Source organism: Artemia sp. Qi Xiang Cuo, chromosome 3, assembly GCF_049724085.1.
Source record: "Artemia sp. Qi Xiang Cuo chromosome 3, ASM4972408v1, whole genome shotgun sequence".
In the NCBI taxonomy this organism is placed as follows: Eukaryota; Metazoa; Arthropoda; class Branchiopoda; order Anostraca; family Artemiidae; genus Artemia; species Artemia sp. Qi Xiang Cuo.
In genome coordinates this window covers 60,957,221-60,970,937 of record NC_142796.1, presented here as the reverse complement: position 1 = coordinate 60,970,937, position 13,717 = coordinate 60,957,221, and the positions used below count along the sequence as shown (strand labels likewise).

Here is a 13,717-nt window from a genome sequence, read left to right as displayed (position 1 = left end):
TAAAATCTAGTACTGGAAAATGGATCAGATTAGTCGGTTCAGTGCGTTCGGTTCAGACTGAATGTTGCTATATATCTCAGCAGATATTCAATTCCCATAGCCCCAGCCACTCGAATTACCCCACCCTCTCTAATATTCCGTATACTGAAAAAACTAAGAGATATTGATGGTCCTTTTCAGGGAAATACAATCTTATTTTGAGCAGTACCTGCAACCTAGTAAAGAGCAAACAACGGTCCAAAGTAGTCAAAATTTAAAACGAATTAAAAAAAAGTGTCAAGAGACAAATATTTGGAAAATAGGCATTATCATTCAGATTCATCCGAAAAGCAACTTGCAATTGCGACAAAATTTTTTTAGAAGTTCAAAGAAGCAGCAGAAGCCCGTAAAAAGATTGTTGAATTAAACATAAAGCTTAAAATCGAAATCGCAATAGTTTAAAACTCTTTCCTGAACAACCCTTACTTGAATAACAAGGAAAATCATTATTGCATGAGTAGCATTGACGTTTCTCTTTTTATTTTATTTTTATTTTAGTTATTATGAGCTTTCTCCGACTACCTTTTGTCAGATAAATAGACCCAACACGTCACTTTTAGAATTCTCAAAAATTGAGTAAGCGAATACTTATAAGCGAGCACTAATCCAAAAGCAGACTTTTTCAATTTTCTGGCATTGGGAAGGGTCTTTGAACCCAAAGAGGAAGGTTGTTAGCCAAAGAATTATAATTTGAAGAAGGATTTTTCAGATGAAATTGGTGATTTAAGTTTCAAGTCTTTAGTCTTTCAGTGATTTAATGGGGACCAGGTAAAGTTTCAAGTCTTATAACATTCAATTAGCCTATGTCTTAAGCCTATGAAGGAAAACTATGGATCTAACCTGAATTGGACATGTATTTCATTTGAGATGAGGAGCTCGAAGAGTGTTGATACTTCATGCTTTTTGGCACATTTCCTGGACATGTCTCACCATCTAGTGAAGGGATGACGTCGTAGTTCTCAGAGCCACCTCGACTAAAAAATACAAATCATTATTAACTTTTTATGGAAAACATATCCTGAAAATAGGATATTAGTTACTTGACATTGCATTCATGGTCTTTAAGTTTCAAAAATTTTCTTTCTTAGGTTTCCACAGGAGTCGAATTTCGCTTTGGCAGCCGAATTTCACATCAAAGGATGAAATAGATCAGTTGATACGGCCGAATATTTGATTCACTTCTATTTTGGGTCAGTGGTGAAAAATTCAATTCTTCAGCCGGTAAACCCGTGCTTTAAATAAATTTATTTGTATTACATTTTTTTACTACAGAAAATTACTATCATGTTTAAAATAGATATCCAAATGAGTCATATTTGAAAACATTTTGTAGGAAGACATAAGAGAATTTTGCGTTCAACCAGACACACCGATCTGAATTCGCAGAGCGACATTGCTTGGTGGTTTTCAGTTCAAAAAATTTATTGACTTCTGATAGACCTCATAGTCAGTGATCCAGGGGCAGTTATCTTTCAACGGGTGGCTCACATTCGCTGCAGTTGGTTTGAGAGTGCAATCGAGGGAAATCAGAGGCGCTGATAACGAATATTAAAGTTCATTACATCGCATGTATGTTGAACATGGTCATTTTAGCCTATAAAGTCAAATTTGGCCTCTAAAGACGTCATACCGCTCTTGATTTTATTTACACAAAAAATAAACTGAAAACTTTATAAACTTGACATATTCTGGATCCTAAGAATAATTACTTTCACCTGGTATTTTTAATTTTTCCCCACAACCTTTATTTTTTTTGTTAACCCTTATTTAATTTTGAAAACAACATTTTTAAATATACTTTTTCTTAGTTTTTCGATTTTTCTGAAATATTTGCGTACATAAGTACATTTTTTTATGATTTTTTTTAATTTTGCTTGTTATTACGAGTCAAACCATGTACCTCTTTTTTAGAAAATCTTAATCCTTGAGCAACTATTTATTTTTTCTAAATAGCGTCATAGCTTTCAGAAATTAGCCTACAATGACCAGGTTTTTTTTAATTTTTTTTAGCTGTTAAAAAAAATAAAAACGAATCAAACTGCCCATCATTCGAAACGTCCGAATGTCCTTTACATGTTGTTAATAAAAACAAAGTCGACACTTGAATCTGTAAGAATATACAAGCGTTTGAACAAGATAATCCCCCCTCCCAAAAAAAAGAAAATTTTCTGAATAGTGGCGTTTTACTCGAAATATTTTCAAGACAACCAATAATTTTTATCTCACCAAGTGATAGATCGCTCCTTTTTGAATAAAATCATGTATTTACATTCTATAGAACTAATATTTTTAACCAGGAAAAAAAAAAAAAAACAGATGCCTAGTTCTGCGATCGCATGCGCGAATTTGGTATATTTTTATGCTTTATTTCAATTCTGCCCGTCATTACGAGTCAAACCGTGTGCCTCTTTTCCAAAAAATATTAATTCTTGAGCAACTATTTATTTTCTCTGTAGTAGTAGATACAATCTGGCTTACGTAGGCTTATATACGAGCCTCAAGGTGGCGAAGCCGTGTGAAATTCTGGTGCACAGGTGACAAAGGCTGATTTAATGTACTATTTTCTTTAAATCCCAGCATAGCAGGGGCCAATGATCCAATCGGTTAGATTGGGTCAACGGCCACTGAGATAGTAGACAGTAAATGTCATGATCAGCTGAAAGTAAGGTTCAGACGACTGCATTAGCAGTTTAATATCAAAACAAATAAAAAATCAAATATTTAAAATTGAACATAAACCAGTGGCTTAAATCTCTATTTCTTCTTCATATTCGTCTTCGGACTCGTTCTGATTCACATCGCAAAAAAGGCATTTTTGGGGGTCAGCTCCACACTTGCATGCACTGTCACAGAAACCTATTTGGAGCATTTGCAGTGAGCCGCACTTCATCTTGTCACAGTTGCAAAAAAGAAAGCGATGCTAGCCCATGCGGCATCGCAGAAACTAAGTCTGGCTTTAGTTCATGATCTTCAATTCTCCAGCCCATATCGGTAGTCTGAGGTAAATCAACACAGGGCTTGTGGCTTTGGATCCAAATCAGTGACTGGAAAATGCACCTTTTCAAATGAAGCAGAAACGAGATATCAGTAGGTGATAAACGCCACAAATCCTCCAATCTTGAGTACCAATCTTGAGCTCGAAAATCATTCAGACTATTGAAGTTAGTCGCACTTCAGCCAATCACAAGGTTCTTAAAGACGTTGACTAAACCATCACTTTGCGCAGATGATGGCTTCTCTGCAAGGGCTCGAACTTCACCACCTAAAGACCCCAACAAAGTTCTGAAAGCTTCACAGTTTAACAATACCGGACCTTTCCAGTTCAATACAGAAAGCTTGTGGTGTCACATCCACTCAAGCTGTGGACAAGCGGCAACACGTTGCAAAATGTTACTCCTAGTTTTTGTGCTACCGTATGCATAGGTATGCAGTAGCCCGGGAACTAAACCTAGAACTACTTGAGGCCGAGACTAGCAAGATACTGGAAATAGTATGCAGCTAGTAAGACGATATCAGTATCGTTGGCTTGTATTATCACAAGTGTGCTAATTCGTCTTACGGCAACTGCTGTGTGGTATAATATCCGAGTGTTTGCCTCCTCATGGCAAGACGAGATATCGTCATCAACAGAGCTTCCATGAGGCGTAACGATAACAGCTCTATATCGACTCTCGAAACCTCCAGCGAGATGAACCATCAGACGGATCGAAAAATTGTGCTTTCAGATCTCGAAAAGGACTTTCAAGAGTCGACCTTTGGCTGAGCAACTACTGAGAATCTCGTCCCAGAGTGTTGCAACTTTGCTGGAGGAAGTGAACAGGCTGGAAATATTTCCTTTAGGATCTCCTCTTCTTTCTCGACAGCGAGATATTTCTTTGAGGTTGAACGAGTAGTCATCGTGGGTTCTATCGTCACTAAGACCGTCATACCTGTCACCAACCAAATGGGTAGACTGACAAGCTTCGGGTATGTTCTTAAGAATCCCATCGTAAATTCTTTTTCCAAAATCTGCTAGCGTCTCATTTTGTTCTGGTCGATAACACCGTATGACACTCATGACATCAACTATATAGTCAGATCGAGGAGAGTCTTTAAAAAGTGTATGTGGAATAGTTTTTGGCCATGACTTCAAGCCAGACTGTTGCAGAATGTAGTTCAAGGCTGTTGACTTTGTACCAATATGTAGCTGAGGCTCCCTACGACTTGATAATATTACTGCAAGTGAGGCCAGATATGGCTGTAGCTCGTACTTCAGCAGCTCACAGAGGGACGAAGTTTGTGTTGAATTTGCAAGACGCAGAGCTCGTTTAAGCAGCTCAGTTTCCCCAAAATATTTTTTTTGGCTCTGTCTTGTTTCCTTTTTTGGCAACAGAGGCGAAAGTTTGTACAATGCCAACTTTTACTTTCGTGGGTGTCCCGTTGAGATATGAGCTCATGGCTTCGAAGCCAATGCCGCGGAAGTTCAGCAGACTATTTGCTACGGCTTCTAGAGCTCTATCCCCTGTCATAAAGTTGTACACCTCTGTTCTCATCGTCTTGAATGGGTTTCCGAGCAACTCTACCAAGTCCATAATCCGATTTTTACCTTTTATTGTCAGATTCGTAAACGCAGTGGTATCTTCATGATGCTTCATTGCCTCGTCATCCATATTCAGGTTTACTTTCAGCGTTCTGGTGGCTGCTGTGAGAAAGGGGAGAGTAGCTAGATATCGATCCCTGGCATTTTCATTCGTTGTCGCACCAAAGATACCAGAAACTCTTCGATGACCTTTGATGTCCAGATTCACGGTGGACTATAAAGCTAGATCACATGCAATGCAGCAAAACGGCATGGTAGTTTTCGTAACAACAAAATTGCCACTTACAAACTCTCTGTGAACTTCTGGCGCTTTTTCAGGCAGGTTTAGCATTTCTTCTAGGTAGTTAAGGGCAACTGCGGCGTATTTATGCTTTCCGGGTGCGAAGAAAATCGAAATCATCTCTTTTGTGGCGTTTAAGTGTGAACCACAGTCTGCAGCTCTTTCAGCATAAGGATAGTCGTTACCGGTACGGATAAGATCTAAATAGTTGATCCAGAGGCAAAGATTCCTTATGATAGATCTGGACTCGTTGTATTTCGAGAAAAGTGGAGCAAGACTGTCCAACGCATCTCCTATCTGTTTACATGCTTCAGAACTAGTCGTACCGACATGGTTTGCCTCACGCAAGACAACTGACACCCCCTAAAATCATTGTTGCCGGAATCCTTACCTTTAGTTAGATCAGATAAATTTACTAAATCCTTTCCTTTTATGTCGTGGTTTTCAGTACTTTATGCAATAGTCCGCCATCCAAGCCTCGCTATCGTTCAAAAAAGAGAGGGGGTGGCTCACATCAGCCGCGGTTGGTTTGAGTATGGATGCCGGGGTAAATTAAGGTGCTTAAAACGAATATCGGGGTGCATATGCTCGCACTAGTGTAGAACTTGACGATTTTAGCCTATAAAGGAGAAATTGGCCTTTTATGGCTAAGTACTTTATGTAACTAAAACTCGATGTGTAAGATGTTCGGCTTTTTTTTATTGCTGTAGAAACCAAATTCGCGCATGCGATCGCAGAACGAGGCATCTGTTGTTTTTTTTCCTGGTTCAAAGTATTAGTTTTATATAATGTAAATACAAGATTTTATTAAAAAAAGAGCGATCTATCGTTTGGTGAAATAAAAATTATAGGTCGTGTTGAAAATATTTAGAGTAAAACGCCACTATTCAGATGATTTTCTTTTTTGGGGGGGAGGGATTTTCTTGTTCAAACGCTTATATATTCTTGCAGATTCCAGCCTCGACTTTGTTTATATTAACAACATTTATAGGACATTCGGAGGTTTCGAATGATGTGCAATTTGATTCGTTTTAATTTTTTTTAACAGCTAAAATTTTTTTTTAAAAATGGTCATTGTTGGCTAATTTCTGAAAGCTATGACGCTATTTAGAAAAAATAAGTAGTTGCTCAAGAATTAATATTTTTTGGGAAAGAGGCACAAAGTTTGAATCGTAATCACAAGCAGAATCCAAATAAAGCATAAAACAGTATATTTCTGCTAGGAAAAGTTTCAGAAAAAACGAAAAAACTAAGAACAAGTATATTAAAAAAACCTTGTTCTCCAAATTAAATAGGGGTTAACTAAAGAAATAAAGGTTGTGGGGAAAAACTAAAAATACCAGGTGAAAGTACTTTTTCTTAGGATTCAGAATATGTCAGTAAGCGCCCTCGATTACCTTAGAATCCACCCTCAAACCAACTGCAGCTGATGTGAGCCACCCCTTCCCTTTTTTTGAATGATAGCGAGCCTTGGATCACTGACTATCAGCCTTTAACGCCATCTCCCTAGAATTTAAACAACAAACAAATTCAACAAAATTCTAAAACAATAATTATACAGCCTTTGGACCCCATATAAACGATTTTACTTCATGCTTCATAGCTAATCCATCCATCGGCGTACAGTTGAGCATTATGACAGGTTGTGTTAATTTTATAATTTCATGAGTGACTGTTGTACCCCTTCTTGCTAGTTCAATTTCAGAGTTGAATGGATGAGGGCCTTCTAAGTGCTTGTGGCTTCCGATGTGATGGCTCTTTTTATAATCATACAACACACATACACAAGGCTAGATTAAACATTCGGGGAAAAATACATAAATTCTGAAATTCAGTTATGTGTAAAAAACAATGATTTACATATACCACAAGCTCATGATTTTCTTTGTAAAAGAAGGAAAGAGCTACACTACTAAAAAGTAATTAACATTCAAATTATACAAAAACTCTAGGAAAATTGTAGAGATTTCTCGACATCAATTTATATATTGCCTGAATTATGTACCAGGCAATAAAAGTTACTTGCAGGTTTTCGTTTTCCTACTTATATATTATTCTATATTATTTATATATTATTTATATACTTATATATTATTTTCCTACTTATATATATACTTATATATTATTTCTTACTTATATAATACATCATTTGCTAGAACATGGCAAGCCCAGTGCCACATGACTCTTTTTGCCTTTTATGAATTTTGCACCTGAGTGTCCAAAGACTTGGAGGTCGGATATGTACACTGTTGGATGTTGTATTTGTTTGTACAAGGATGGGATATCTAAAAGGAACATGGTGGTGGGGGAAAATAACCTTTGTTTCCGTTTGTATTGTACTGATGGTTAATTGGACATATATTCTTGACGGAAATACATTTAGAAGCAAAGGATACTATATACGGGTGGTAAAGATTGTATTAGCGGGTCCAGGTTCATACTACCCCCCCCTAAAATCTTGAGTTGTTTACGATTTTTACCCATGTTTTCACCTATTTGTATAATCAGCCTCTTTTCTTACAATCCCCCCCCCCCAACGACAAAAATTCATGTATACGTGCCTAGGTTCAACCCCAAAAATCACTCAATTCTTTCCGTTGCTTTTTAAAACTATAGGAACCTTCATTTTGAAATTTTCGTTTTGTAAATCTGAGACATGTAAATGACATGCCCAAGGAGATCATCAGAGGAGGGCAGAGAGTTCTCCCTGAGTCCCTCCTCCGAGCAGGCTGAAAATCCATACAAAACACAAAATTTTGCAATATTTAGAAAAAACTTACTTGACGTTTCTCTGGAAAAACAAGCCATATTATAGAACCTTAGGCCTCCCTTCTTGGAAAAAATTTCACAGTTCTAGTCCCTCGTAAAAAAGACAAAAAAAATACGGGAGCCCTTGGATTTTTTCTATTCCTAACGAGTCGTCCACTTTCTCCCATTGTTGATTATCTTTGTGAGTATTACTCACACTCATGACCAACACAAAAAGTGCTGTCTACCTTCGTGTCAAATTACAGACATTACATAAGAAATAAAATTTTATGAATAATTTATGAACAGAAAAGATTTATAAAACTTATACATATTAATATGTTAGGCATACTTATGCAGTTGAAAATTATGACAAATAATATTTTATATTCTTCATCTTTCCTATCAACAACAGAGAACTTTTTTTTAATTTTAATACTTCTCTTCATTTTTTTTCCAATGAAAATTTGACATGTTTAGTGAAAGCTTACTTTAACAGACCACAATTAGCTAATTTTGCCATTGCGCTTCCTGTTGGGGCTGATGTGGCCATAGCCGTACCTCCTCCGCCAGAAGACTCGAAGGTCGCTTTCATTTCTGACATGGCAGATTTAACTTCGCTGAAATTTGACTTTAATTCTCGTTCACTTATTGAATGTTTCTGATTTGAAAGTTCACTGGATGACATTTGGGACCGTCGCGAAACGCTGGTTCTCGATGATGAAACCTATAATTAAAAAATAAGATTATTATCCATCAGTTCGTGGTAACGAACTGTAAGTAAGGAGCGACCTGGCTCAATAGTAACCGAAACTCTAAAAAACGGAATTTTGATACCAATAGATACATCAAAAGAATCAGATTTTAATGCTGATTTCAAATATATAAGCTTTATCAAGTTTAGTTTTACCCATCGAAAGTTATGCGCCTGAGACAATTTGGCTGATTTTAGAAAAAAGGGGAAAGATCCCCTTAAAAATTATAAATCCTTAATGAAAATCACACCATCATATTCAGCGTATAAGAGAACCCTACTGTAGAGGTTTGAAGCACCTATGTACAAAAATTTGGAATTTTGCATTTTTTTTTGCCGGAAGAAAGATCATGGATGCGTATTTATTTGTTTGTTTTTTTTCCCAGGGGTGATCGTATCGAATCAGTGGTCCTAGAATATCGTGGGAGGGCTCATTGGAGCGGAAATATATAGTTTTAGTTTGCTTTTTAAGTGACAAAAAAATGAAGAATAACTAGGTCCCCTCCTGCGCTACTTCTATCCTCATATTACCGGACCTACCCTTTTAAGCAGCCATTTCGTTCGGCATGGTAGAAAATATAACAAATATATCGTCTATGTAGACTTAATCTCCCGAAGGCCTCGGGGGAAAGCTGAAAGTTATGAACTTTACCCAATGTTAACAAATAGGCTAGTATTGGTTATTGGGAAGTATACAGACGTTTTCAGGGGGGGATTTTTTCTGGTAGGTGGGGGGAGGTGGGTCGGGGGTTATATGGGAGGATCTTTCCATGAAGGAAGTTTTCATGGGGGAAGGGACATTGCTATGAAGGGGGCGCCGGATTTCCCATCATTATTAAAGAAAAGATAAGAAATTAAATAAAAAAAAGTTTTTCAACTGAAAGTAAGGAGGAACTGAAAGTAAGGAGGAACAAAATAAGGAAAACTTCAAAACGGAACATCAAAACGAATAGAAATTTTTACGTAAATGATTGGGTTCACCCCCTAGTCAATACCTCGCTCTTTAAGCCAAAGATTTCTTAGTACTTTCATAAGAGCTATTTATTCTAATTAACGGCCTTTCTGATTAAGGGGTCATTTTTAAAGAATTGGAAAAAAAATTTGAACTTTAGCGTAAAGAGCGAGGTATTGACTAAAGGGTGAACCCCCTAGTATACGTATTAAAAATCTATGAATATAGAAGTTCGTTCCGTAAGTTAATTCATAAGTTACGTATATTTATTACTAATAAAAACGTTCGTAGGCCTAAATAAAATTAAACAAGTTTCGAGAAACCCATTCAACCAAATAAAAGTAAAATTATTATGCAAATTTTGTTGTAATTATGCGTGTATGGTGAGCCAATATCAAAACCTGCATTAATTCAAAAATGTTCAAAAATTAATAAAAAAAACAAGTTTTTTTAACTGAAAGTAAGGAACGACGTTAAAACATAAAGCGAACAGAAATTAGCCTTTATATGAAAGGGGCTGTCCCCTCCGCGACACCGAGCTCTTTCCGCTAAAGTTTGACTTTCTCAAAACTTTATTTTTTTTAACAATAAAAAACTTTAGCGTAAAAGTGAGGCTTTGAAGGTCCGGTCCGGATCGTAGAAAAAAAAATTTCGATCCATTTTGTTTTAGCTTAAATAGAGTCGTTCGCTTTTATAGAATTTTTTAGCATTTTACTCATTGCAATGCCTCCTATATATATATATATATATATATATATATATATATATATATATATATATATATATATATATATATATATAATTTCTATATAATAATTTCTGTTCGTTTTAAGTTTTAATGTCGCTCCTTACTTTCAGTTTAAAAAACTTGTTTTTTTATTTAATTTTTACAAAGAACATTCAGAGTACGTTCGAGTATCACTTATCCGACTTATTCGCTTAATATAAAGTTCCCCAGATGTAATCTATCAAAGATAACAACAAATACTTATCCGGCCCTGAAACAGAAAAGGCAATTAGTCGAATAACAACAGTAATCACTTGCACTCCACTGTAAACATAGCTTATTTAGAATCCCCTGAAGGTCTGTCACATTTCAAATTAGTGTCACTATTTGTGCTCTGCATATAATTTCACATGTTTTTTTTTTCATTTTTATAAAAGATTGAATGTTTTTTGTTTACGTGTAACGGCAATAATTCTCGTTATCCTGCATTTTCCAGGGTTAGCAGGTGTAACTTATCCGACAATTAATACAGACCGTTTCAAGTAGTAATTAAATAAAAAATAACAGTTTTTTTTTAACTGAAAATAAGGAGCGAAATTAGAACTTAAAACGAACAGAAATTATTTCATATATGAAGGGGGCTGTCCCCTCCTCAACGCCTCTTTCTTTACGCAAAAGTTTGGCTTTTTGTCACAACTCTACTTTTTCAAACAATAAAAACTTTAGCGTAAAGAGCGAGGCGTCGAGGAGGAGACAGCTTTCTCCATATACGGAGTAATTTCTGTTCGTTTTAAGTTTTAACATCACTTCTTACTTTCAGTTAAAAAAAAACTGTTTTTTTTAATTTAACTTCTGAACGTTTTTAAACTAACGCAGGTTCGAATTTGGCTCACCGTACATCAAAAATTAAAACAAAATTTGCATATTAATTTTGGAAGATTTATTCCGTATATGAAGGGTTGCCCACTAGGACACACATTCAAACTTTAGCGTAAATGGTAAGGTATTGAGGAGGGGACAACCCTTTATATATGGAATAGCTTCTGTTCGTTTTTCAAATAATGCCGGTAAATCTGGCTCATCCTCTATGAAATATACCCTCCCCCTCACGGGAAAGTCCTCCGTGAGAATTTGATACAACGTAAAGTGCATCCCCCCGTCAAATCCCCTCTAGATAGTTCCATCCTCGCTGAGAATCCCTCTCCCTGTAAAAATGGGCGTGGGAGAGGGCCCAGTTCCCCTCCAATCTTTTTGGTCACTAAAAAAGTGCAATAGAACTTTTAATTTCCGTTCGAGTGTACTCTCTCCCGATCTTCTAGAACCATTATTTCGATACAATCACCCCTAGGAAAAACAACAAAAACAAATAAAAACGCATCCCTGATCTGGCTTCTGGCAAAAATAGTAAAATTCCACATTTTTCAGATAGGAGCTTGAAACTTCTATAATAGGGTTCTCTGGTACAGTGCATCTGATTGAGTGATTTTCATTAAGATTCCTTTAATTTTAGGGGGTATCCCCCCCTATTTCAAAAATGGGGCAACTTTTCTTAGGCTTGTAACTATTGATGAGTAACACTAAACTTGATAAATCTTATATATTTGGAATCAGTATAGTAAGCTGATTCTTTTGATGTATCTATTGATATCAAATATATATATATTGTTTTTCAGAGTTTCGGTTACTATTGAGCCGAGTCGCTCTTTAATTACTATTCGTTACGACGAGCTGTTCGATCCTAATAATCTTTGACGTCATTTACGTGAAAGGCTAAAAATAAGTAATCGGGCTTGTTGGATAAATAATCAGGGTTGCCACACTGGCCTGGAAGAATTTACTAAATCTGAGAGGAAAAATTTACTAAATTGTAACTGTTTTTACTAAATGCTCCAAAAAAATTTTCCACAGCACGCATATTATCAAGCATCGATTTTATTATATGAGGATAATCAATAGGATTTTCACAATTTTTTCTTCTTTTCCTCTTTTCTCTGTGTTTTTCTCTTTTTTTCGTTTTCCTTCAAATAAACCTAACGCTGTTGGTTGTCACTTTTTTTTTTTTTTTTTTTTTTTTTTTTTTTTTTATTGAAACTACAGATCTTGCTGCTTAGGCTGACAGCATCAATTCGTTTGAGTTATGAGAAGCGAAATATTTCTTTTCCCTAAAGAGCGTGAAGCTACTTCTGATTGATTGAGGGCAGGAGTGGGCTTGCGCAGTACATAAGCCATATCCACCTTCAAGGGTCTCTAACGGTATTACTAGATTATTTTCGTTTCATGGGGGTCGGTCATGACAGTTGGAGAAAGAGAAACAGTAGCCTGCTGCGAATTTTCACCACTCGACGAACTACTGTCCTGTTGGTTCCAATCACTTCTTGCAGACTTGACCGACTCAGACAACAGTTGTCCGTTTGCGCAGGGAAGAAGTGAATTCAAAAGGGCAAAAGTTGTCTGACCACTCCTACAGTATCTTATTGGGAGAAAGGATTCTACCAGAAACGGATTGCAAGCGACACCCTGCCTAGTAAGCCTTGTCTGTACTTGACGGCTTTTCTCTTGCCATCTCCTTACAGGATGCTGTCCTGGCACCGATGAAGCACTCAAGAACCTCGAATGCATTGATCCTTCTGTTGCTTTGTACAGCTCCATATATTACACAGTAATTTACTGTCTGAGTAGACTACAGTTTACTGCTTTTGGTAGTTATTTGTACCCGAGAAACAAGAAACTGCCGTCAAGAGAAAACTTCAGATGATTCTAGTATTGTTTTGAGCCGATCACTTCTTTTTGATGATGAACTATCGACATAAAACTATCTATTTTACTACCTAGAGATTACCATCCTTACAGGAACTTTATTTATTAAAATGATTATCTTCTCAAATCACAAATCAACTTTATCACCAATCAAATCACAAATCAACACATCAACTTTATTAACTACTAACACTACTAATAACAACTCACCGCAGCACCAAGCCACCTGAGGCCAACACAGCTACGCACGCTGCTCCTCCACCCCCATCTAATCAAAGCCTCCCTTTTTACACCTGCTTTCCGTTTAGCCCTAGACGGTTGCCCGAAAAGAACAATCTTCGGTAATCTGTCATCCTTCATCCGCACAACGTGCCCTAGCCACCTCAACCTTTCTTTCATTATAGCCTTAGAGAGCGGTATTGAACCACATTTTTCGTATAGCCTATTGTTTGAAATACGGTCAGTCAGCCGGGTACCCAGAACAATCCTTAAGCAATTTCTCAGGAAAATATCTAGTGAAGGTCCATCCATTTTTCGGAGTACCCGTTTCCAAGCGCCAGGTTCTGTCGCTGTTTCTCATATATATTCCTATATTCTAGGTTTGTTTGCAAACTAATTTCCCGATTCTTCTAAACTTTTTTTAGGTATGACAAAACACCTAGGACCTGGGCTCTATTGCTTTTAACATCTTCAATGCTCCAGCCCTCTTTACTAATAATACTTAAGTGAAGCTGCCCACCTGATCAATCTTTTCATTGCCCAACGTCACCGTAACGTCAACGTCAAAGGTAAGTGAAGCTGCCCACCTGATCAATCTTTTCATTGCCAAACGTCACCTTTTCATCTTCACTTATTCCTAGCCTTAGTGACTTAGTCTTTTT

General features: G+C 36.7%; 1 protein-coding gene across 5 annotated transcripts in view; it reads right to left on the bottom strand.

The window, feature by feature from the left end:
• The window catches only part of Sarm (sterile alpha and armadillo motif), a 287,951-nt gene that overhangs the window by 97,225 nt on the left and 177,009 nt on the right, over positions 1-13,717 (bottom strand). For all 5 annotated transcript variants that reach the window (XM_089086326.1, XM_089086327.1, XM_089086329.1 and 2 more), the window contains 2 exons: positions 8,138-8,373; positions 880-1,013 (listed from right to left, as the gene is read on the bottom strand). In XM_089086326.1, the coding sequence (XP_088942452.1) occupies positions 880-1,013; positions 8,138-8,373 (370 nt within the window). The remainder of the gene's footprint in view (positions 1-879; positions 1,014-8,137; positions 8,374-13,717) is intronic.